Source organism: Physcomitrium patens, chromosome 8 (genome assembly GCF_059467195.1).
Source record: "Physcomitrium patens ecotype Gransden chromosome 8, ASM5946719v1, whole genome shotgun sequence".
Lineage (NCBI taxonomy): Eukaryota > Viridiplantae > Streptophyta > Bryopsida > Funariales > Funariaceae > Physcomitrium > Physcomitrium patens.
Window position 1 is genome coordinate 4588288 of NC_143417.1, and position 22524 is coordinate 4610811.

A 22524-nucleotide genomic window follows, 5' to 3' on the forward strand; every position below is an offset into this window, starting at 1 on the left:
CAAGTTGAGCGGAAAGAAAAGAATCTGGTTGTTATTGCAATATTTCACTGTCCAGTCGCACAGTTCCTATTGTGGCTGGGCATCCTCGTTTTCTTGAATAAACGTGCCCCTAGTCTTGATAATACGTCGATTTTGCTTCTTGGAGTAGTTTCCAACTTTGTGGCCTTCTTCATCGCAATACAAGCATAGACCTTCCTCTATACGTCGCTTTTTTTCTTTTAGAATAAGAGATTTGACACATACCGCATCAATTTGCATGTCTTCTACCTTTGAATGTGAATTCACTCTGCTTGTCGACATAGTTAGGATGTGGTGAATCGTATGTTGTCTTGAACGTTAGTCTTGGCAACGTTAGAATAGGTGGTTATCGCACTTCACAACTTGGCTAATAGCTTCGTTGAGCATTTACAGATCAGGAAGAGTTAACAACAAATCCTTCACATCGTCCCTTAAACCCCAATAGAATTGACTCATCAACGCTTCTTTGTCTCAATTGATGTCGCATGTTAATTACCTGAAGTCCAATGCATAGATTGATGTAGAATGCATCCCTTGTCGTAGTGACCAGATCTTTGTTGTAGCCCATCGAACCTTGTCGTGTTTACTAAATGCTTCCATAAACGCCTCCAAAAAGGTTTCAAAGTTGTTTAGTATGGACGATCGTTTCTCAAACAAAGGAACAAACCATGATAGAGCTTGTCCTGTAAGTAAGGTTCCAACAAGCCCAACACGTGACTCCTCCGTTGGATAGCGTTCAGGCTGTAAAATTGTTATCAACCTGATTTGGTTGAGAAATCCTCGAAACCTGGAACACTTACTATCGAACTTGTCCGGAAGGCTAACTCGGGGTTCCTTATGTTGTAGAACCAGCGGTGCTTCTCGAACTTGAGGCAAAGTTGCTTCTCTAAGTGTAGAAGTTTGAGGCTGGTGCAACCTAGATTGTGCCATCCTAGATGCTCCATCATTATGAAGCCTTGCCACGACTCCTTCAATCTCTACAGTTCTTTGCGATAATGTAGTGAGGGCATTCATCATAGCATCTAACTTGGACTCTGAACTTTCCGTCATACTAATGTCTTGGCCTCCGGCCATTCTAAGAGAAGGACAGAAATGACTCTACAAGAAGACAATATTGGTTTAGAGGAGGGTACTCCGCAACCTCTAAAATGCCTTAAGAGCTTCAAGAAAAGGGGTAATCCACTCTCTCCAAGAAGAATAAGACTCCAATATTGTAACAAAAGAAGTATCAGTTTATAGGAGGATAATTCGCAACCTCTAAAATGCTAGTACACTTCCAAACAGAGGGATAATCCACACTCTAACAAAGAAGAAACTAGCTCTGATATCTGAGGTGAGTGAAGTCTCAACAAATTTTCACGGACACAGAAATACAGACTTAAGATCTAAGAAGAAGTTCAAGAAGAACTATCAAGAACTAGATTAATCAGATGAATACAAGAACAACACCAGAGAGGTGAGCTAGAGCTCGTAGAGATGTATTGTCAAAACTGAAGAACTCTTCAGCCTCGATTCCAATATATACTCCTATTTAGAAAGCTTCTCAAGCAACTTCTATCAACTAAGAAGCTTCTAGAAGGTTCCAGAGACTTGCTTCTACAAGGTTCTAGAAACTTATCTCTAAAAGGTTCTAAGGACTATGTCCCTAACATCTTCTATTAACTAAGAAGCTTCTAGAAGATTCCAGAGACTTGTTTTTAGAAGGTTCTAGAAACTTCTCTCTAGAAGGTTCTAGAAACTTCTCTCTAGAAGGTTCTAAGGACTATGTCCTTAATACCGATGTAATACTTCTCATAGTTGTTGTTCATACTTCTTAAGGATTTTACAATAGATGAGGATATCATCAATGTAGACAATCACATACTTATCCAAAAAGTTTCAACATAATGTATTCATGTGACCTATAAAAGAGGCTAGAGTATTAGTTAGGCCATAAAAAAAATAACATGCACTCAAAATGTCCATAATGCATATAAAATGCTATCTTTTTTATATCATCTTTTGCAATATGGATCTACAAATAACCACTTCTTATGTCTAATATGCTAAAGATGGTTGCACCTTACAGTTGTTCAAAAAAATCATCTACATGTAGAAATAAATATGCATTTTTGACAGTCTATTTATTGAGGCAACAATAATCAATACAAAGTCAAAGTCCACCATCTTTTTTGGGTGCAAAGAGTATAAGTGCTCCTTATGGTGATGTGCATTTTTGAATGAGGTCTTTTTCTAAAAGTTTATCCAATGACTTTCATAATTCTTCAAGTTCATTTGATGTTTGATAATAAATTAGTCAACTTGTCAATTTGGCCCTAAATACTAGTTTTATTTTTGAAGGAGACACTTTGCTAAAGTGGCATACTACTATTAGGGACCATATATAAGAGAAGGATTCAAGACCAAGAAATAGAGTTAGATCATCATTAGAATAATAATTGGATACAAAGCAAGAAGGTCCTCACTAGACCATAAGAAGTGAATTGTTAAAACTGAGGATCTCATCAACTTTGACTCTTTTATGTACCAGGTCCTAAGAAGCTTCTTAAAAAATTTCCATGAGGCTTGAAAACAAAGTAAGCCTAAAATCCTTCTTCGACAACTTCTTAAATTGTTTAAAGCCTCCTAAAATCTTCTAAGATCTTCTATGATCTTTTATAACTTTTTAAAAATCTAATAAAACCTTCTAGAACCTTTTGGAACGTTCTAAGATCTCTTAGAATCTTCTCGAACCTTCTTCATTTGTATGTCTGTGACATCACTTCTTTTTCTAGCTTCGAGGTCTTCAAGAAGGAATATTACTACAAGTCAATATATATACAAGAAGTTAAAGATTTCTTGTATAGTGTCTATTATTTATTTCGATTATTTTTTACAAGTCAAATGGTTCATAGGCTAGTGTAGCCGTTGATAGTATCCCAAGCCTTCTATTTATGATCAAGCATCAACTTCAGTATCTTCATTATGGAATTATCTTACAAACACTGCTTCTGGATGCCCTTCATAGGCAAGTTCTACCTCAAACACAATTATCACCAACTTATTACTGGGTATCCTTCGACATCTTTGTGGTTCAAGCGGTTCTTCATCTTGGGATTGTTTCTGCGAGCTTCTTATTTGAGATAGTATGATCAGCAGGGTATCTATTTCTTGACTATTCATATCACATAAAATAAACAAGACCAAAAGAATATAAACATACTTTGGTCATGAACTTGAACTACTAATTTATATTATTCTAAATATTTGAAAAAACTACCTCTTTACAGACTGCCTCCTCCTTTTCTTTATGAGATCAAGAACTAAGAATTTTCATGGTGAAACCATCTTATCAAGATACTATTCTTCATTTTGTTACTTTTGGTCTTGATAGATATTATTGATGGAACTTTTAAACCTTTATTTGTACATTTATAAGGTTATCAACTGGTTTCCATGTGTAATCATTGATATCATATCCACGCCAATAAACTAGATATTCAAGCCTTCTATGAATCTTTATGGATGAAGGTAATTCCAAATAATAAGTTATATTATTGATTTTTTTTTAATCACAAATGGTCCCAGCCTTCAGTAGTCCAACTTATCTCATAGCCTATTGGTTTTTAAATTGCACCAAAGAAGCCATACTTTGTGACCAACTTAGAATAAAAGATGTTTGTTCCTCAATTTATCCACCAATAGCTTATAATATTGTTGAGACCTTTTCAGGTGAGTCTTCATGGTTACTTGAAGTTTGGCTATCTTTGTAATAAACTCATTTGTTGCTAAATTTATCAACTTTGAAGGCTCTATCATATCCAACTTTGAATGATGACTATAGTATGAGTAGAATGGCATTTATTGCGTAGATGCATGGATTGTGTTGTTATATGCAAACTCCACTAATGACAAGTAGAAAGTCCAGTTATCTTGTTGATAGTTGATGGTATGCCTCAAATATTGCTCAAGAATTTAGTTGTTCTGCTCCATTTGGCCATCAATTTGAGGGTGGAAGGCAGAAAAAAGGTTGATGTCAACTTTAAGAATCTTTAAGAGTGCCTTCCTAAACCTTGATACAAATTATGGTCCATGATCTAGTATAATATCGTCTTGCAAGCCGTAGTAATGATAGACATTGTCAATAAAGAATCTTTCTATTTCTTCACCAATAATTAATTTCTTCTAAGGTATAAAATGTGTCACCTTGGTTAAAAGATCAACAACTACAAAGATAGTGTCAAATGAGCTTGATGGTAGAAGACCTATAATGAAATCTATGGAGATAGATGATCATGGTTGTCTTGAAATAGGAAGGGATTGATGAAGTCCATGTGGTTGATGTCAAAGATTCTTTGACCTTCAATAAGTATCACATGATAGTACAAATTCTTTAACATCTTTCTACATTTTAGGCCACCAAAAGTCTCTAGACAAAAGTTCCAAGGTCTTATTGAATCCAAAATATCCTGCTGCAAAGAAATCATTGCATGTTTGAAGAACGAGTACATAAGTTGATACTTCAAAAATGAATAAACGTTCTTCAAAAAATAAGAGGTTGTATTCATACTTCAATTTAGAAGATACTTCAAGAAGATTGTTGGCAAGATGATTGATATTAAAAACAAGAAGGTACATGTTTGAGGCTTTACAAACCTAATCAAGAAATGATAAATCTATAGGCATTGATACATTGGTTGCTCAAAGATGAAATTGCTCACGTTTTAATAATGTTGCCCATTATTAATGATATACTATCTTGACTTCTTTTGAGTCAAGGTAGAGACGTGTTAATAATATACTTGATAATCTTTATTGGCTCTTGAATTGATACGTGATACGAAAGTCAAATCATGATAAAAATATACTCCAACGCATTTGGCGATGGTTCAAGACTCAAACTAACATGAAGTATTCAAGATTCTTTTGATCTATATATACTATCACCTAATAAGAGGTGCCTTCAAGAAAGTGGCACCATTCTTGGAAAGAATCCACGATGGCAAGCAACTCTTTATTATGGATTTTATAGTTGATTTCTACTCCTAAGAATTTTTAAAATAGAATGCAATAAGATGAAATTTTCCATCTTCTCTATATTGCAACAAGACTCAAGTATCAGTCTCCATAAAGTTAGAAACATCAGTCTGTAATGCAAACTTTGACTCATTAGTCTCTATAAAATAGGGCTTATTGAAATCATGATATATCAAAATTGGAGCTATTGTGAAAGCATCTTTTAAGCTTTGAAAAGCTTTTTGTGCTTCGGGGCCCTAGTTCAACTTATCTGTGCATATCAACTCTATAAATGGAATAGCAATCTTGGAATAATTTCTAACAAAAATCTAATAAAAGTTTACAAATCTAAAAAAACATTGAACATTACGTATAGTTTTTGGCTTTGTCCAATTAATGATTGTTTATTCTTTCTTTGGATCTATAAAAAGGTCTCTATTGAAAATAATATATTCAACAAATTTGACTTGAGGTGCATGAAATACACACTTCTCTAGTTTTGCACACAATCCAACACTTTGTAGCTTTTCCAACACAAGGTGGACATATTTTTCATGGTCTTCTGAATTCTTGGAAAAGATTAGAATATCATCCAAATATATCACAACAAAATCATCAAGATATTCATAAAATATGTCATTCATTAAATGTTGGAATATAGCTAATGTATTAGTAAGTCCAAAAGACATGACATTGTATTCAAAATATCCATATCTAGTGTAAAATACTTTCTCCCATTCATCTCCTTCTTTAATATATACCAAGTTATATGCGCCTCATACATCAATCTTTGTGAAGATCTTTGCTTGGCTAAGTTGATCAAGAAGTCTGGATATTAATGGCAATAGATATCAATTCTTTATCATGATTTTACTAAGATTGCAATAATCGACGTACATCCGTACAGATCTATCTTTCTTCTTTAAAAATAATATTGGAACACTAGCTAGCTACTTAGAATGTCATATAAAATTCTTAGCCAAATTTTCTTCAATATATTCCTTTAAAGTTGCAAGCTCATTTTGGAATAAATTATAGATGGATCCAAATGGTGATTAAATACCTTCTTGAAGGTCAATCACACAATTATAAGCGTGATACTTTTGCAAGATGTCTGCATTTTTCTTTTCAAATATATCTGTAAAATCTTTATAATCCTCTGAAATTATTGTTGTAGTAACCATTGGTTCCGATTGTGGATTTGCATAGACAATAAACATAATGCCTTATTTGACTGCTTTCACAAATACTCCAACTCCAATAAATAAATATTGTTTAAGTTTTGGCTTATCAAGTATTAGAAGATTTTTCATAGATTTAGAGATTCTTTGATCTACTAGAAGAAATTTTAACTTTTGGAATATTCAATTTATTTATAGATTATATTTTTCAAGCTATGAGAGTCATAAAATGACTGGATTAGATGGTGATCTAATAACGTTGAATACTATTTAGGTGCTATGATTGTCAAAGGTTATTTTAATAGAATCATTTTGTGAGTGACATCTCTAAAGAATAAAAGTCGACCATCTATTACTTCTATATGTACAACTTTGGATTTTTTGACTATAAAAATTATATATGATTTAAAAAACATGGAAAGGCTCCCGAGTCAAGTAATGCATGACATTCTGTGAGAGACATGAAGCTCAAAGAAAGAGAATCCTCAATACACTCTTCTATCACTGAAGAGAACTAGAAAGTCACTCAAAAGCTGATATAATATTAACTAGAATGGCTATTGCCAAAAACAAGAAGATTAGAAAGTCTTAAATCAAGACTAAGATTAGAAAGATATACACAAGAGTGAAGAAGGCTTTACTCTTACCTCCATATATACTATCTAACTAAGAGCTACGTGGCGATGTCCTATAGGACTTCTAATATGGATTGACTATGCTAGCCACATGTCTTATCTTGTAAGGCAAGTTATCTATGTATGCGCCATGTAGTTGGCTTATTCCACAAGCTACTATACAGAGATAACTTGTTCCATAAGCTATCAATACATGGTTAGTTTTTTGGCCAAGTTTTTAATCTATAAACACATCTAAAGTCAAAATCTTGTCTATGAAGCTTCTAAGAAGCTTGTCTAGAAGATTTTATGAAATTATTCTATATTTACCTACTTCTACTTAATCATATAAGTAACTATTGAGATAAATGTACATGTCCGTGACATTATCCACCTATCTCAAGACGAGTTCTTTGAGGAGCGATCTTCATATATTAAGGAAGTCCAAGATGTGGCAAATTATATTTGCTACATACTTCGATCTTTACTCTCTTCAAAGATAGTTGATAGATCCTCTCAACCATCTATAGTGTCTCATACTAAGGCGAGAAGATCACACTGTTATTTGGTCATTGTTGAGACCTTCGTAACTTCCTTCAAATAAAACATTTAGAACAACATCAGGAGTTGTTCCTACCTCTAATGAAATCACTAAACATTAGAAGTTTCTTCAAAGGTCATGATACCAAACACGTTGTATCTCGCCATCTATTCAAAGAAGAACATGTCATTCTTGAGGATCTTCATCTTGATTCCATCGTCTTGAAGGTTGTGACAATCATAACATCTTGTTTAGTAAGTCCACAAATAAAGGTCTTGAATTGAATTTGCTTATTGTTGGTGCTCCATCTTATCACAAATACACAGAAGCTATAATGAAAGATAGAAGATAGAATGTTATTTTCGTTTGATCTTATTTCTTTTATAGCAAAGGTTTGCTATTCTTCATCTTGATTTTGATGGATGTCGTTGATGAAAGACTTCAACTTTCTTTGATGCATTTACAAGATTCTTTGATGGCTCCCATGTGCGTTCACTAATATCATATCCGCACCAATAAACAAGATATTCCAACCTATTTTGGTGCCACCTTAAGTTTAAGACTTCTTCTATCTCAAACTCTTGGTTATTATCGACTTCTATGGGTAGAGGTGGCCTTTTTTTTTGTTCTCAAGATATTCATTATCTTCTACGGCTCCAGAAGAGACACGTGAAATACAGGGTGGATCTTCATAGACTGTGATAGATATAATCGATAGGCAACAGGATTGATTTGTTCACAAATAGGAAAAAGTTTCACTCTATCATAATCTAATTTATTACAAGAACGAGTAGTCTTGATATTACGACAAAGTAACCATACCTTGTCATTCATATTATATTATGGTTGTTCCTTACAATAGGCATCCACATTGATCTTTTGTCGTTCTTGAGCTTCCTTTAATTGTATCATCATTTTTGTATGTAGCTCTGACAAGCGATTTACTAAATCTTTTGCTGCATGATTATCAAATTTTGAAAAGTTAAAAGTATCAAGACGTGGATTGTAACCATAATTGGCTAAGAAAGGTGTTTGTTGAGTGGAAGAATATATCAAATTATTACATGCAAACTTTACCAATGATAAAAGAGTTGTCTAATCATATTGATGATAATTGATGGTACATCTAAAATACTACTCCAGAACTTGATTTATTCATTATGTTTGCCCATCAGTTTGAACATGAAAAGCTGAAGAAAGCTTTATATCCACGTTTAGAATCTTGAATAGAATTCTCTAAAATCTTGATACAAATTGAATCCCCGTATATGATATAATATCCTTTGGTAATCCATGATAGCAATAGATATTGTTAATGAAAAGCTTAGTTGTTCCTTTACATGTAATAGATTTTGTACATGATACAAAATATGCCATCTTGGTAAAATGATCTACTATCACGAATATAAAGTCATAAAAACCTAAGATTGGAAGATTCGTGATGAAATCCATAGAAACAAAAGACCATGGTTGTTTTGGAATAGATAACGGTTAAAAAAGACCATAAGGTTGATGATGAGGAGTTTTTGATCTTGAGCAAACATCACAAGATTGTACAAAATCTTTCACTACCTTCCACATTTGTGGCCACTAAAAATCTCTAGATATTAGTTCCAAAGTTATATTGTACCCAAAATATCCTATTGCTGGAAAGTCATGACGAGCTTAAAGAACATGTAATTGACCTTCACCTATTAGAACATATAGGCATCCTTTGAAATATAGTAGATTATTCTTGAATCCAAACTTGGAAGTATCATGGGACTTCGAGGAAGTATCCTTGATATCTTGAACAAGAAGATCAGAGGACATTCTTGATTGAATTTTCTTCACAAATGTTGAATCAACAATCAATGTTGATTTTATAGGTCGAAGATGAAAATATTCGATCTTTAAGAGAATTGATCTTTATTGATCAAAAGATGCATCTCTTTCTTAAAATTTCTAAATTTTACTTTATAAATACATATAATCTTTTTAAAGATATTTTCAAGAAAAATAAAATAAAACTATATTTTTTTGTGTAATAAATATCTTTTATTAATATCAAAATTAAAATATATTTAATAAAAGAATTTTTTTAATAGGTTTTTATTTTTATTGAAATAATTATAATATTATTATCTACCATATATATATATATATATATATTAAAAAAGAAAAAAAAAATATATGTTTGTATACATATTATTTTAATAATATAAATAAAAATACTACAAATTAGAATTCTTATTAATGCATATAAACCTTTTGAATAGATTATTAGAAGTACTTATATGCTAATAAGTAATTGCTAATCATATTTTGTAATTGCTAACTATATTATTAATAATTCAAGAACTAATAGATCTTTTGAATATTATCTATAGTTTATAATTGAAAAGCATATTATTAATAGTTCTTTATTATATATTTAAATTAGATCTAATTTTTAAATTGAATTTAGTTAAGTAAAAATTGAATTTAGTTAAGACTAAAGAAAGTCCCTTGTGTAAATAAATTTAATCCCTATAGAGTTGTATTTGATAAAAGAAACATTCATTGTAATAATGCATGTAGTTTTATTTATTTATTTATATATTTTATTATTTTAAGATTTTAAAGATTTCTTTACGCTTGTTTCCAAAAAGATTGATTTTTCTAAAAAGAAACAAAACAAAAAGATTTAATGTTCTATCTAATTTATATGAAAATATATGTGATTATTGGTATCAGTATAGATATAAGATAATTGTATTTATGACAACCACGACGTGTTTTTTCTTTTTCATTTTCTTTTATCTTTCATAGTTGTTACTTACCAAAAATTCACTCAAATTATTTTTGCAACATAATGTTCAAAACACTATTGTGTTACTGTTTCATGTTTTTCTTTTTAAATATATCATCCTGCAATTCAGTTTTCTCATATTTTAATAGATTCACCCGGTTTCTTTTGTTGATCAGTGATATGGGGACTTTAAACATTTTTTTCCATATAAGAATATTGACCTTAAATTGATTATCATATAAAAACAATTCTTAAATTTATAACTAAAATTTTCATTTGAAATGTTTACAGCATTTCATAGCTTCATTCTTCATAGCCAAAATACATTTCTCTAGTCATTACTTTTCCTAAACCTACTATGTAATTAAAATAAATTCAAATTCATTAAGGAGCTTAATAAAGTCTCACCTTTCAGCCACAGGCACATTTCTTCAAACCCCCCCTTTTCTTTTTTTTTCTCTTCAACAGTAGAATGAATCCAATTCCTTACGTTGTTCAAGCTAATAAATCAATAATCAATAATCAATAAAATTTAAAATCATAGAGTTTACATTTTGTAATTCTAATAAAAAGAGATTTTCATGCAAAACTTTCAAACCCTGATTTCGAAAGTCAAGAACTCAAAAACTCCAACTCTAAAATCCCTGATTACAGAATTTTTTCCCCCATAGTAGCAGAATTGAGGAAGAACCCATACATGAATAATAAAATGGTGGAGCGACGAAACACCGGCGCTGAAACGATAAAAACAACGAAAATGGAACAATTACGCAACGAAACGGCGGGATTTGAAAGATGGGGGAAGAGAGCATCCCGAGGTGTGCATCGAGAGCAACGCCGAACAACTGTCTGGAGCAGCGCAACATTTGAACGACCCCACAAAAGCAGAAGAGAGCACAAATTGAACAGGAAAAGCAAAAGAAGGTGAAGAATTCTCACGAAGAAGGCGAGCACTCCCTCCAAGAGAATCATCACAAACCGGATCGACGACGACGACGACGACTCACGGTGATCTGCAGAATTGGGCTCCACAATCACCCCACCCTACTCCCACCTCATCGAACTCAACGTCGGAGATTCATCACCACGGCTTCCAATCACCTCTCCTCGCACTCGAATCCTCCCGAACGCTCCTCGACTTCTCAACCCACGAAGCCGTGAGTGGATGTTGAGTTCGTAACGGAGAAACACAAAACCCTAAGAATAGCAAGAGGACTAGCTGGTGATATACTAGCGGAACTGGCAGAACAGGATTCAACCCCCGTGGGGTTGAAAGAGAATAAGTGTGAGTGTGCATGGGACTAGGGTATATAATATGGGGGGAGTCGGCGGGAGAAGGAAAGAGATGGCGAACGCAGAGCCACTTGGCAACCCGCACAGCTGAGCTGGTCCGCGAAGGTTCATCCAACTGTAGTAGACCCCTTTGTTGGGGCTGCGGAGGCAACCTGAGCTATGTGAGAATTGGAAATGATGCCGGTGCTTTTATTGAAGATCTCACTCAGGTGCCAGAGACTGCCCATAGAGTGTGGATGCCGTTACAATCCCCCTTCCCCCACAGGTCAGATGAGAGAGAGCGGAGGAATTGTCAGACTTGGGGTTTGGATCGAATGCCAACCATCCGGCTCCTGACCACAGCATCTCTCGCATGAGTTCGGCTGCATATGGTGGGGCATTTTTACAGCTGGTGTGTGCCTCTGTCGTAGACCCCATTAACGTCGTTGACATTTCCGTTCGCTGAGCCTGTACGCGCACGCCTCCTGCTTCTGTGGGACCCTTGTTACATGCAGTCCATGCACAGACATAAGGCAGCACGTCGTATTTCTGGGTGTTAATTTCGTTTAGAAGGTTCTATCGTCTGAACATCGTCACTTCTTCTTGCAAGATTCTTCACGTTCATGCAGAAACTCTGACCGGGTTTGTTTAATTGGCGAGAATGATAGTCTATTAAGTGTGCGCCCGTAGTAAAAAAGGAAAAAAAGAAAGAAAAAAAGGTGAGCTGAAAGGGCAACTGCTTGCTATTGCCTGAAAATGTTATTCTAAACAAAAGCATTGAATAATTAATAAGATAATGAATAAAATTAAGTAAAAAAATAAAATTTATATTTATATATATATATATATATATATATATATTTCTGGCAAACTACTTAAATGTTAATGCACTTCAACAAATCTGCATTTAGAAATCTAGTTTAAATGTAGAAAATCACCAAAAGTAAGAACCAAGAAACCATCTATAGAAAAATCTAATAGGACAAGCAAATTGTGTTGCATCTCTTGCAAGGTCACAAGAATACACAACTCGTCCACTTATTATTAAGCAAAGGATTCTCTGATATTACATTCTTCAATATTTTCACATGCCACATTCAATAATTAAGCAGCTGACTATACACACACTCCTCTTTTGATGGGCGCACACCCCCCTTTTAATCAAATGACATTTTTCAACCATCATTGACTACAAGTTCGACTTAATAAAAGAACTGATGGCTTGAGTTTGAAAGTCAACAGCTCTCACCATGTATTATTATCAGGGTGATATTTAGATGCTCATCTAGGCCATCCTTATGTGCATGTGATTATTGAATCTTCAATAAGTATTATTTGTTTTTGTAATAAAATAAGATGTTACTTTTGCAACATCTGCTATTGATACAGTGAAAGATATTCATATTGTTCTTCAACTTGCTATAAAACTTATCCAAACAAGTTAGATTTTCTATCAATAGTAGCAACTGCTAATTTTTTTAAGCCACCAATATTCAAAGAAAATATCCATAGTCAGTTTGTTGGTAGATGATGCAAGAATATTATAAATTATATATGCAATAGACAAGCCAAGCATACAATGAGCGTCTGTGGAATACTTGACTAATAGCTCATCCCATGATGCATTGAATGTTGCCTCATCAGTAGCTCATTGTCTTATTTTAGTTATGCATAAATTCTTCTAAGACTCTCATTAAATAGAATTTTTTTGTAGATTTGCCAACATATTTTTGTTGATATGTTAAGCATTGTTGTATTATAACACAACTATATAGTGAAAGATGATAATATGGATCTTATTATAGAAGAGCCAAGTTAAATGATAAAATAAAAAAATATAGATAAAAGATAGAAAGGTAATAAAACTTTTAGTAGTAATGCTACTTTTTTAGAAAAGTGACTTCTACTTACTTTATAGGACCATAAATAAGGCAAAATAAGGTAGATTGGAAAAATAAATAATAAAAGTATCTTTAGGAGGAAGTTGAGAGTAAATTCTAATAAAAATCACCAAGAAAAACTAGATATTAATATCCAAAGAGGATTGGTTATGAACTAGGATCGAAATCAGATCCCAAGGCATAAAACCAAGCCTCGACAACGATTCTGGGGTTCTTTTGTAAATCAAAGAGTGGAATTTGATAAGAGACTAGAGTTGGTTTCTATAAGCATTAGTTTTGTGTGATTTTGATTTGTAATGACTTTGTAAAGGCTTTACAAACTCAAATTTGTTTCAGATGACTTGGGTTTTTGTGAAATAAAATAGAGTTGACATTTAGAGCAATTTTGAAAGTTTTGTAATAGATCTACAAGTAAAATTTTGTGGATTAGTGGTAATATTTGTGCTTAATATGTGTTGTAAATTTTAGCTTGATCTAATGATTAAATTGAGGATTATTTGAAGTTCAAGTGGGTCATGGTCTCAAAAAGTAGAATTTTAGGTCTAGTGAGGGTTTTTAAGATTTCTTGCAATCTATTAGTTGGATTGAAGTGAAATTTTATGTGTGAGGATAGTAGACTTATTTTTCTACATATATAAATTTTTTAAAATCAATTGAATGGTAAAAAAGAGAAATATTGGCTTTGGAAGATTGGCATCAAGGTCGAAGAAGGACGCCAGCCAATATCCAAGCACGTTTTTGAAGTTATTGTCTATTTAATAATTTCGATCTTTTTCAAATTTTTTTATACTTGTTGTCAAATTAATTATTTAGAAGTGTGAAAATTTTGTTTAGGATTTAAGATTTAGTTAGTTTTTGGTCTAAATTTTGATTGAAGTCCAATAGGATTTTAACTAGGATTAAATTAAGATTGGATTGACATTTATTTGAGATATATTTGTGATCATTCTAATATTTCTTTAAGATTTCTTATTGTTTCTTTGTAATTCCTTTAAGATTTCTTTGAATTGATTAAAGCTTGATTAGCATTGTTATTATCTAATTAGAGTTTAATTAGTATTCTATTAAAGTTAGGATTTTGTTGTTGCAATTTCCATTCTATCTTCCACAGTCAAGTGCTCAGAGCATTCTCAAGCAGGACTTCACGTATTATGATAGCATAAAGAAGACTTGATGCATTAAGTAATTAAGCACAAATGATCGACATTAGCACAAATTCTTTGTTTGGTACAACTTGAAATTGACACTCTATGATTAATATTTCTTTGATTTTGGTTAAAGTCCTAATATTATTATTTTTTGTCTTGTCTATCATGAAATAAAAATAAGAAAAAACTGTTTAGCTAATTGAAATCATGCTGATGACATGTAATAGCAAAATTTTAAATCAATTCATTTTGTAAGTCAAGTCCATGAGGATCACATGTAAAAATTCTTGTGCTCGTGCCATTGCCTTAAGTAGTACAAAGAAAAGATCTATGAGTCATCTTTTGGCATCACATTAGTAGGCATGCTACATAATCTTAGTGCATCAGTCATCCAACAAAATTTCAAGTGTTGTCCATCCATTGAGCTCCTTATTTTAAAGATGAATTTTCTCATTGTAAATATCTTTCAAAACAAATTAAGAGTTGGCATTTGATTGTTTTAAGGTTGGAAGAATGAATTTAGGCATTGTACTTCGATTTAATATTTGTTTGATGGTTTCACAATCATTGAGAAATAATTTGTATGTAGCCAAAAATGTAGACAAGTCTCCTATGTCTTTGTCATGGATATATATATATATATATATATATATATATATATTATAATTTTTATCTAAATAATATAAATAAGTAGAATTAGGTAAAAAGTAAATTAATTTCATAATATCTTTTAGAAAAGCTTCCTAAAAGCTTTATAAATGTTGTTTTGACTTTATATATGTTTATAGTTGATTAATAGATTAGAAAATTGGTCAACAAGCTAAGCACATGCTACATGTATTGGTAGCTTGATGAATAAGCTAACTATGTGGTCCCCATTTTAAAAACTTGCCTTACAAGTTAAGATACATGTCATGTAAAGTCAACACGTTTTTGGAGGTCTTATAGAACATCACAATATAGATCTTAAGTAAATAGTATATATAAAGGTAAGAGTGAAACCTTCTTCATTCTTATCAACTCCTTTCTTGTTTTTAGTTTAGTTTCAAGAGTCTTTAGTTTCCTTGTTTTTTGGCACTAGATATTTTAATTTTCTTTTTAATATATATACTTCTTTATTTCTATTTCTTTGAGAAAATTTTACTTGTTTATTTGCTTTTATCAAATTTTCTTGGTTGTACTTTGCATTTCTAATTTAAATTCTCTACTCTACTATGCATACATCATTAAAAATTTTGCATTGCACTATTGCATTCATCATTGACATCAATGCATTTTTTGTCAACTACTAGAGCCATATCATTCTCATATAATTCAATCAAGAAAAGTTGTTTAATAGTAACAAACTAGTGATAACTAATACACCTTGTACTCATCTTCTTTTTACATGTTTTGTCAATGAAAAACAACTATTGTTACAATAATTGCTACTATGACCACAAATGAGCCAATTTTTTTTGTGGTCGCTAACCTTGCTCTTCTTTGCAAGCAATCTTGACATCACATATTCCTCCAAAAGAGCAAACATTTGCACCTTGGCATCTACTTTTCCAAGTGACTCATACTCAGTTGTTTGGTGGAGCCAACAATATGTTATCAGAGGAAAGGAAGGCACAAGAGAAAGGTGCATCCAACAGAAGGGTTAAAGGGGGATGTGCCCGAACAGAAGTATTAAATAGGGGTGTGCACGTAGTCGGCCCCTTTAAGTCGAACTTGCAATCAATGGCGGTTGAAAAATGCAGTCTAATTAAAGGGGTGTGCACATAGTCGGCCCCATATTTAAAAGCATGTGCTGACTGCCTCACTTCTAAATGTCTACAGCTTCACACTGCTAGTACTCCATCTGCACCCACCTGTCGTATCTAACAACTACAATGTTCAAGCAATCACTCATTCGAAATTCATAGACAACTCTGCACAATATCCACCATCTACCCTTTCTGTACCAGCAATGGTGAGCTTCAGGACTTGGACAAACGATCAATTAAAACAGTCGCACCCTTGCTCTACAACTTTGATTCACCTGTGAAGGCATAAAGCAGCTACTACAGAAAGGTGTTATGTAGAATGCGTCAATCCTCCTCCAAGTGACACACACATAAGCTTAAAACGAAATGAACAACAATCCCGCTGGTGAACTTCGTAGACAGCACACATTCAACCAACTCGTGAAAGCAATAATCCTACAAGTTCCAATTTACATACTGCTCACAGTGCGATGTGCTTTTTTGCTACATGTGAGCATCTCAGAATATTCCCCTGAGGAATTCTCAAAAAGAAATCCATTGGTTCCTTCTCCAACATGAGCATCACCCTGCTCAAACACAACAAGTTCCAATACCCGGGTCAGACGTTTTGCTTTGAGGTTGTGCGCTCCAATCCGCAATTAGTTCAGCATGTCCATTTGAAAACTGTGCTGCCACTCCATTTCCACACAGATCCTTTTAAACTGTTGCTCTAGCATGTTAACATAACTTCTAAGCAAACGAAGTATTCAACAAACCTCCTCGTCGTCATCTTCATGCTTACGTCCAAGGAGAGTGGTCGGCATCTCATCATCCATATTCTTTGCAAAACGACCTCGAACTCTTGGGCGACTATCTGCCAATGTTTTGCGGCAGGCGTACTGGAGGAGCATTGCATAAAGACCAAGAATGGGTTATTGTTTAACATTCACTGAGGATTTGATCAGAGAATTGTTTTTTCTTCTTGAAATCGCTGTGGCCTTGTAGACTTGCTGCAGGACGTACAAACTGGACCAACCGGCTTCTGAACGGTCTTTCACAACTACCGACTACGGAAAATAAAAATAGTTGCAGCTGATGCGTCAAAAGAGAAGCGTAGATGTACCTTGATTTTTTTGTTAAAATTGCGCTGCGAGCGCTTCTGCTGATACCTAGTTATCCTTATCTTCCGCTCTTCCATGCTATACTTCCCCACCCTGTAATTTCCATCATCAAAACTTGGTGATGCACTTCCTGTCAGTCTCCCTTGCATGCCATTCAAAGTCTGCACAGAATCAACGACACAGTATCGTCGTAACTGTCAGTACATAATCCCCTCGCATAAGAAAATATACGAGTCAATTAGAATGTGTGCATTTCACTGAACAAGTCAACTCGATAAATACTTTACCTGGATGTCCCCCGCACTGTAGACACGACGCATACCAACGTTGGGCATAGACCGCATGCCAACGCTCTGAAATTCACCTGGATTGGGCTGTAGGCGCGCTCCGGGGCTTGTCAATGCTCCAGAGCGATCCATCTGCGAGTGGCGAGAATTCACTCCATTCTCCACAGAGGGTGGTGCAGAGCCCATGTGCCGAAGTTGGCCTAAGGCATGACTGCTGTAGCTCCGCTGCATACTCGGTCGAGTCATTTGAGGCAGAGGTTGCAATCCATCACCATCTCCATCCACCTAAAAATTGGGAGAAAATATTTTCATAAATGAAAACACATCGTTATGCAAGAAAATTTCGCTGGACCTTATGCTTAAGAAGCGCCCAACGAGTTGAACAAACATTCAAATTGTACGCCACAATCATATGAGTACGGTGGCCAACAATTAAACGAAGAGACCAAACGCCACAACAGTACCTGATCAACAAAGTTATCTGTATCAACTGCTCCTTCCTGGATGCTGTAGAACTGTTTTTCTTGAGACATTTTCATCCCATTTTCACCCCCAACCAGCTGCTCGACTTGTTCTTTACCATCCGAAGAGGTTGAAGACAATACTGGTGACGAATTGCCGTTCATGGAAGACAAACCACTGTTCTCTGCCGCAGAAGTTAACATCTCCTGGCTTCCAAACCTATACATCCCATTTGTAGCTGGCTGCGACGTCACCACCTGCAGAGTGGGCGACGGTTGTGAAGATGACGTGAACTGTTTTGTTCCACCATCCGCAGGCATTACTCTTACCGAAGGGTAAACCATCCCCGATGAAAATCCCGTACTTGTCGTAGTCTTCGTATCAAATGAAGGTGGACGGAAGGAAGGTGCCATCTGGCCGAGAGTCAGCCCATTCAGCTTCTCAGACGCCACCATGGCTGGTGACACTAAGCCTGGGGACATAGCCTGGCTCATTGTGGGACTTGAAGGAGATCTCATCCCTGTTACACCATTTCCTGGCAAGTAAAGCCCGGACATACCATATCCCAAACCCATGTTCTCCAGGTCCAGTGTCGGTTTATGAAACACATAGTTGGAGTGCAGAGGAGCATTTGAATACGGAGCACTGTTTCCGGGTGCTCCCTGCTGAATTATAGAATTAACGTCACACTTCGCCTCCACCTCATCTACAAAGGAGTTTAGTCCTGTGGATTTAAAAATGTCGCGGGTTTCAAATGCAGTCAAACCGGACCCTGCAATGCTGTTAAACGTGCCATCCTGGTGACAAGCACGATGTACAATTCAGAAATCACTCCAGAAACAAAATTACAGGTATCTTAACTAAATAATAGTCAGCATGGTCTCCATACGGGTCCTGCGTGCTTTACCGTGCTCTCGTACAACAGCAACTCTACGTGGGAGAAAAACCAGAAAAGACCTTTTGCACCAGCAAAGGTGCCACATTTATCAAGCTAGACATATTTACGTGCGATGCATCCTTACTACGAAGAAATGCAGGTGCTGCAAATAATGTAGAAGGAGAAGCATCCATTGGAGTGTGAAGCAATTGTTAAGGCTTCGCCCAACACTGAAATTGCTAAACAACCAGGTGCATGGACGAATTGGAACCCGCCAACGGGAATTGCTGAGAGTTGCTGACAATACGATTAGTTTCTCCTCCGTAATCCCAAACACGCGAGGCGTGTTGCAACACCGGAATTCTAACAGAACATCACTAAACCACAGTAGCCCTTCATTACGAGAAAATCAAGCACAACTAGACATCAGTCGTCATCACAAAAGGTAAGACGGAATTGTGAACACAACCTATGACGAAACATGTGATGAAAGGAGAGACTCACATCAAGTCCGCTAACGTGGCCAAATGCCTCAAAATTAAGTTCATCCGCATTGTCAAGCAGGCCATCTGAGAAAAACAACGCCTCCGCGTCCGACTGATTGAGATACAACTCTTCCTCTCCAGACATTTAGAGAGCCGCGAATGATTTATCTCCCACGAGCGAACTCGCGAATCCAACCAGACCCGCAAGCAACGCCACGCAAGTCCAAAACAACCCCCCTCCTACAACTCCCCGAAACTTCAGCGTCCACCCAACACTCCCATCACACTAACCTGTTGTCCCCACTCATGTTGTCTGATTGTCTCTCCTCCCCAACAAATTCCACCCTGTACCCACAACAAAACTACCGCAAACTGAAGAGAATCCCCACCAATCTCCACCCCTCGCTCTCTCGCAACCCCCTAGCTAAATCCAAGTCTACTTCAAAAGTGCTCTCTCAAGTGTGTTGCCACAACACAGACTCACCAAAACCTCAACTCGAAAACTGTGAAGAAGAAGAAGCTCACAGGGCTCTTTGCTGCTGCTGCTGCACCGCCCAAGTAAACAATGGGAGAGAAGGCTGCGATGACTTTCCAGGAGAGAGAGAGAGCAGAGAGGCCTTGAGATCAAGCGATGGAGGTCATCGATTTCGCACGAGTACAATGGCGATGCAACGCAGCACGGACGGAAGCCCCGTGGAAGGGAAAGGGAAATGAAGGGAAACGAAAGGAAAGGGAAGGAATCGTCTCAAATACAGACGGAACAGAACAGAACAGAATAGAGCCCCCTCCCCTCTCCCCCGCCTCCCTGCGTGAAGTGAGCGACTGAGAGAGTGAGTGAAAGTGAGTGAAAGTGAGTGAGGCAGTGAGTTCAAGCTCCAACACCCGCCTGGTTATCAACAATCCCGGGTATCAACAACCGCGCTTCTGCAACCATCCCGACTCGTGGCCGTGTGAGCGGGCCCCTGAGAGTGAGCAGCACCCATCCATCAGGAAGGAGGAAGCAGAGGACCCAGATGCCAGTAGAGCGATCATCAACAGTCCCATTCCCCATTGTACCACCCCCTCCCATGCCGTATTTCAGCATCTTTTTATGTACTATGCTGTGTGTATTAATCAATCTACACGGAATTGCTTGCTTGCTAAAGCCCACCCCCCCCCCTTCAATGAGCACACCCCTACTACGGGCTTAGCCCTGTTTTCAACCCACTCCACCCATTACTTGAAAAAGGCATAAATCCACGCTTCCCTGTTTAGCCTCTATTTAGTGAGAGATTGCTTGCTGGCCCCCCTATTTTTGTAACCGCTACTCAAACCGAGCGTGGTCCCCATAATTTCTGGGGGTCCCGGGGGGGAGGAGAAATCTTTGCAGTCGCCCTCACGCCTGAGTCATGCAAGAGTGCCCTTACATGGGAACGCGATCCTTTTTCCCTACAAGCCCCCATCATAGAAAACATTCTGTCTCTCTCTCCTTCAAACGGGAATGGGAATGGGGGCGGAATCGCATGATTGCAATTTACTCAGGGCGGGATCCCCGTCCCCCCACTCCTCCCCCGAACCGGCGCAGCCTCGGCACACACTCCTCCTCTGGTAGCCTCGGACCTCAGGTTTGGATCAACGCGGGTTCCATCAATAAGCATCCCGGCCTGCTCCACCCTCGATTGGTCGCCCTCCTGGAAAACTCCATACATCCATAAACCCACACATCCATCCATCCATCCCACTCTTAATCTCTTTCTTTCACTGAGTGGCTTTAAGGCCTGTACTTGCCAAGAATGTTCCCCCACGTTTTACCTCTCTCGCCCTCTCTCTCACTCTCTAACTTTTGCTTTTTTGCTTTATGCTTTAATGGTCAATAGATGAGAATGTAATTAAATGTAGGATGCATATTTTAAGGAAAACACCAAAATAGGAGATTTGATACCTAAACTTGGGCAATATTAATTTGCACTGCGACTCTTTGGTTTAGGAATCCCATACTTTCCTGGGTCTTTCCTTTTTCATGTATAACTAGGTGGGTATGACTTTTTTGCCCATTTGTGGGAAAGTGTTTCATTTCGGAGGTTTGCATTCCATTAAATAAGTAAATAAATAAATAAATAAATCCTAATATTGTTGCAATTTGAAAATCTTCATTTTTTTATGTGTGTTATTATTTATTATTGTATACTAATTTTAATACCCGTGTAATAATTTTGATACAATTATTACACCATTTTTTTAAAAATTATCAAAGAATTATTTTTTTTGCATAAATAATTCTCATATGTTTGGCTTTAAAATATTTTCCTTGTACATCCATATCTTATGCATACTATTATTGTGTGGTTTAGTATAAAAGTTTTAACATGCCACATAATAGAAGTTGAACTATCTTTCAAAACCATCAAATAAGTTGGTTGAGATGAGTTTTTCTCTTTTCTATTTTGTATGCACACATGATTAAGCTGAAAAACATGTTACCTATAAAATCATTTGATTGGCAACTTGGTCAATAACTTTGTTTGTTACAAAAGAAGCGTTTCATCACTACACATTAAGTGACTTATCATTTTCAAATTGTAAATAGGTAAAATAAAGTACTACTTTAAAACTTTAGTTTTTTTTATTGAAATCCAACTTGTTGTACAAGATAGATCAAAGTTTGTAGAAAAGAATCAATTAAAAGAAACAAACATCATCTATACATGAAAATATTTCTAATGCATTTTAAATATAAAAAATGTAAAGAATAGATATTATTCTTTTACTTATCAACAAGTTTTTATATATATTATTATGAATTTAATCTTGTAATATCTTTAATATTTTGTTTAATTGAAAGAGATTGGATTACTCTTCTCTTCTACTGTTGTTTAAATATATAAATATACATTATTATGTCATAAGATATTTAATGCTTAAATATACATATTATCATGGATATATATAGATATTCTAGTAAATATCTATAAAATTAGATAGAAGTAGATAAAAATAAGTTAATTTCATAATACCTTTTAGAGAAGCTTCCTATAAGCTTCATAGATGTTGCTTTGATTTTATATGTATTTGTAGTTGATTGATAGGTTAGAAACTTGGTCAACAAGTTAACCATGTATTGATAGCTTGCAAAACAAGCTAACTAT

The 22524-nt window shown here is 35.5% G+C and overlaps 1 protein-coding gene across 1 annotated transcript; it reads right to left on the bottom strand.

Moving 5' to 3' along the window:
• Positions 1 to 16085: 16085 nt before the first annotated feature.
• Positions 16086 to 20212, bottom strand: LOC112286052 (uncharacterized). Its single transcript, XM_024527579.3, has 6 exons — positions 19419 to 20212; positions 18040 to 18834; positions 17576 to 17860; positions 17291 to 17449; positions 16944 to 17066; positions 16086 to 16754 (listed from the first exon to the last, which is right to left on the bottom strand). Exons 1-6 carry the CDS (start codon positions 19542 to 19544, stop codon positions 16638 to 16640), a joined length of 1605 nt encoding a protein of 534 aa, XP_024383347.1. The 5' UTR covers positions 19545 to 20212; the 3' UTR covers positions 16086 to 16637.
• Positions 20213 to 22524: the final 2312 nt, after the last annotated feature.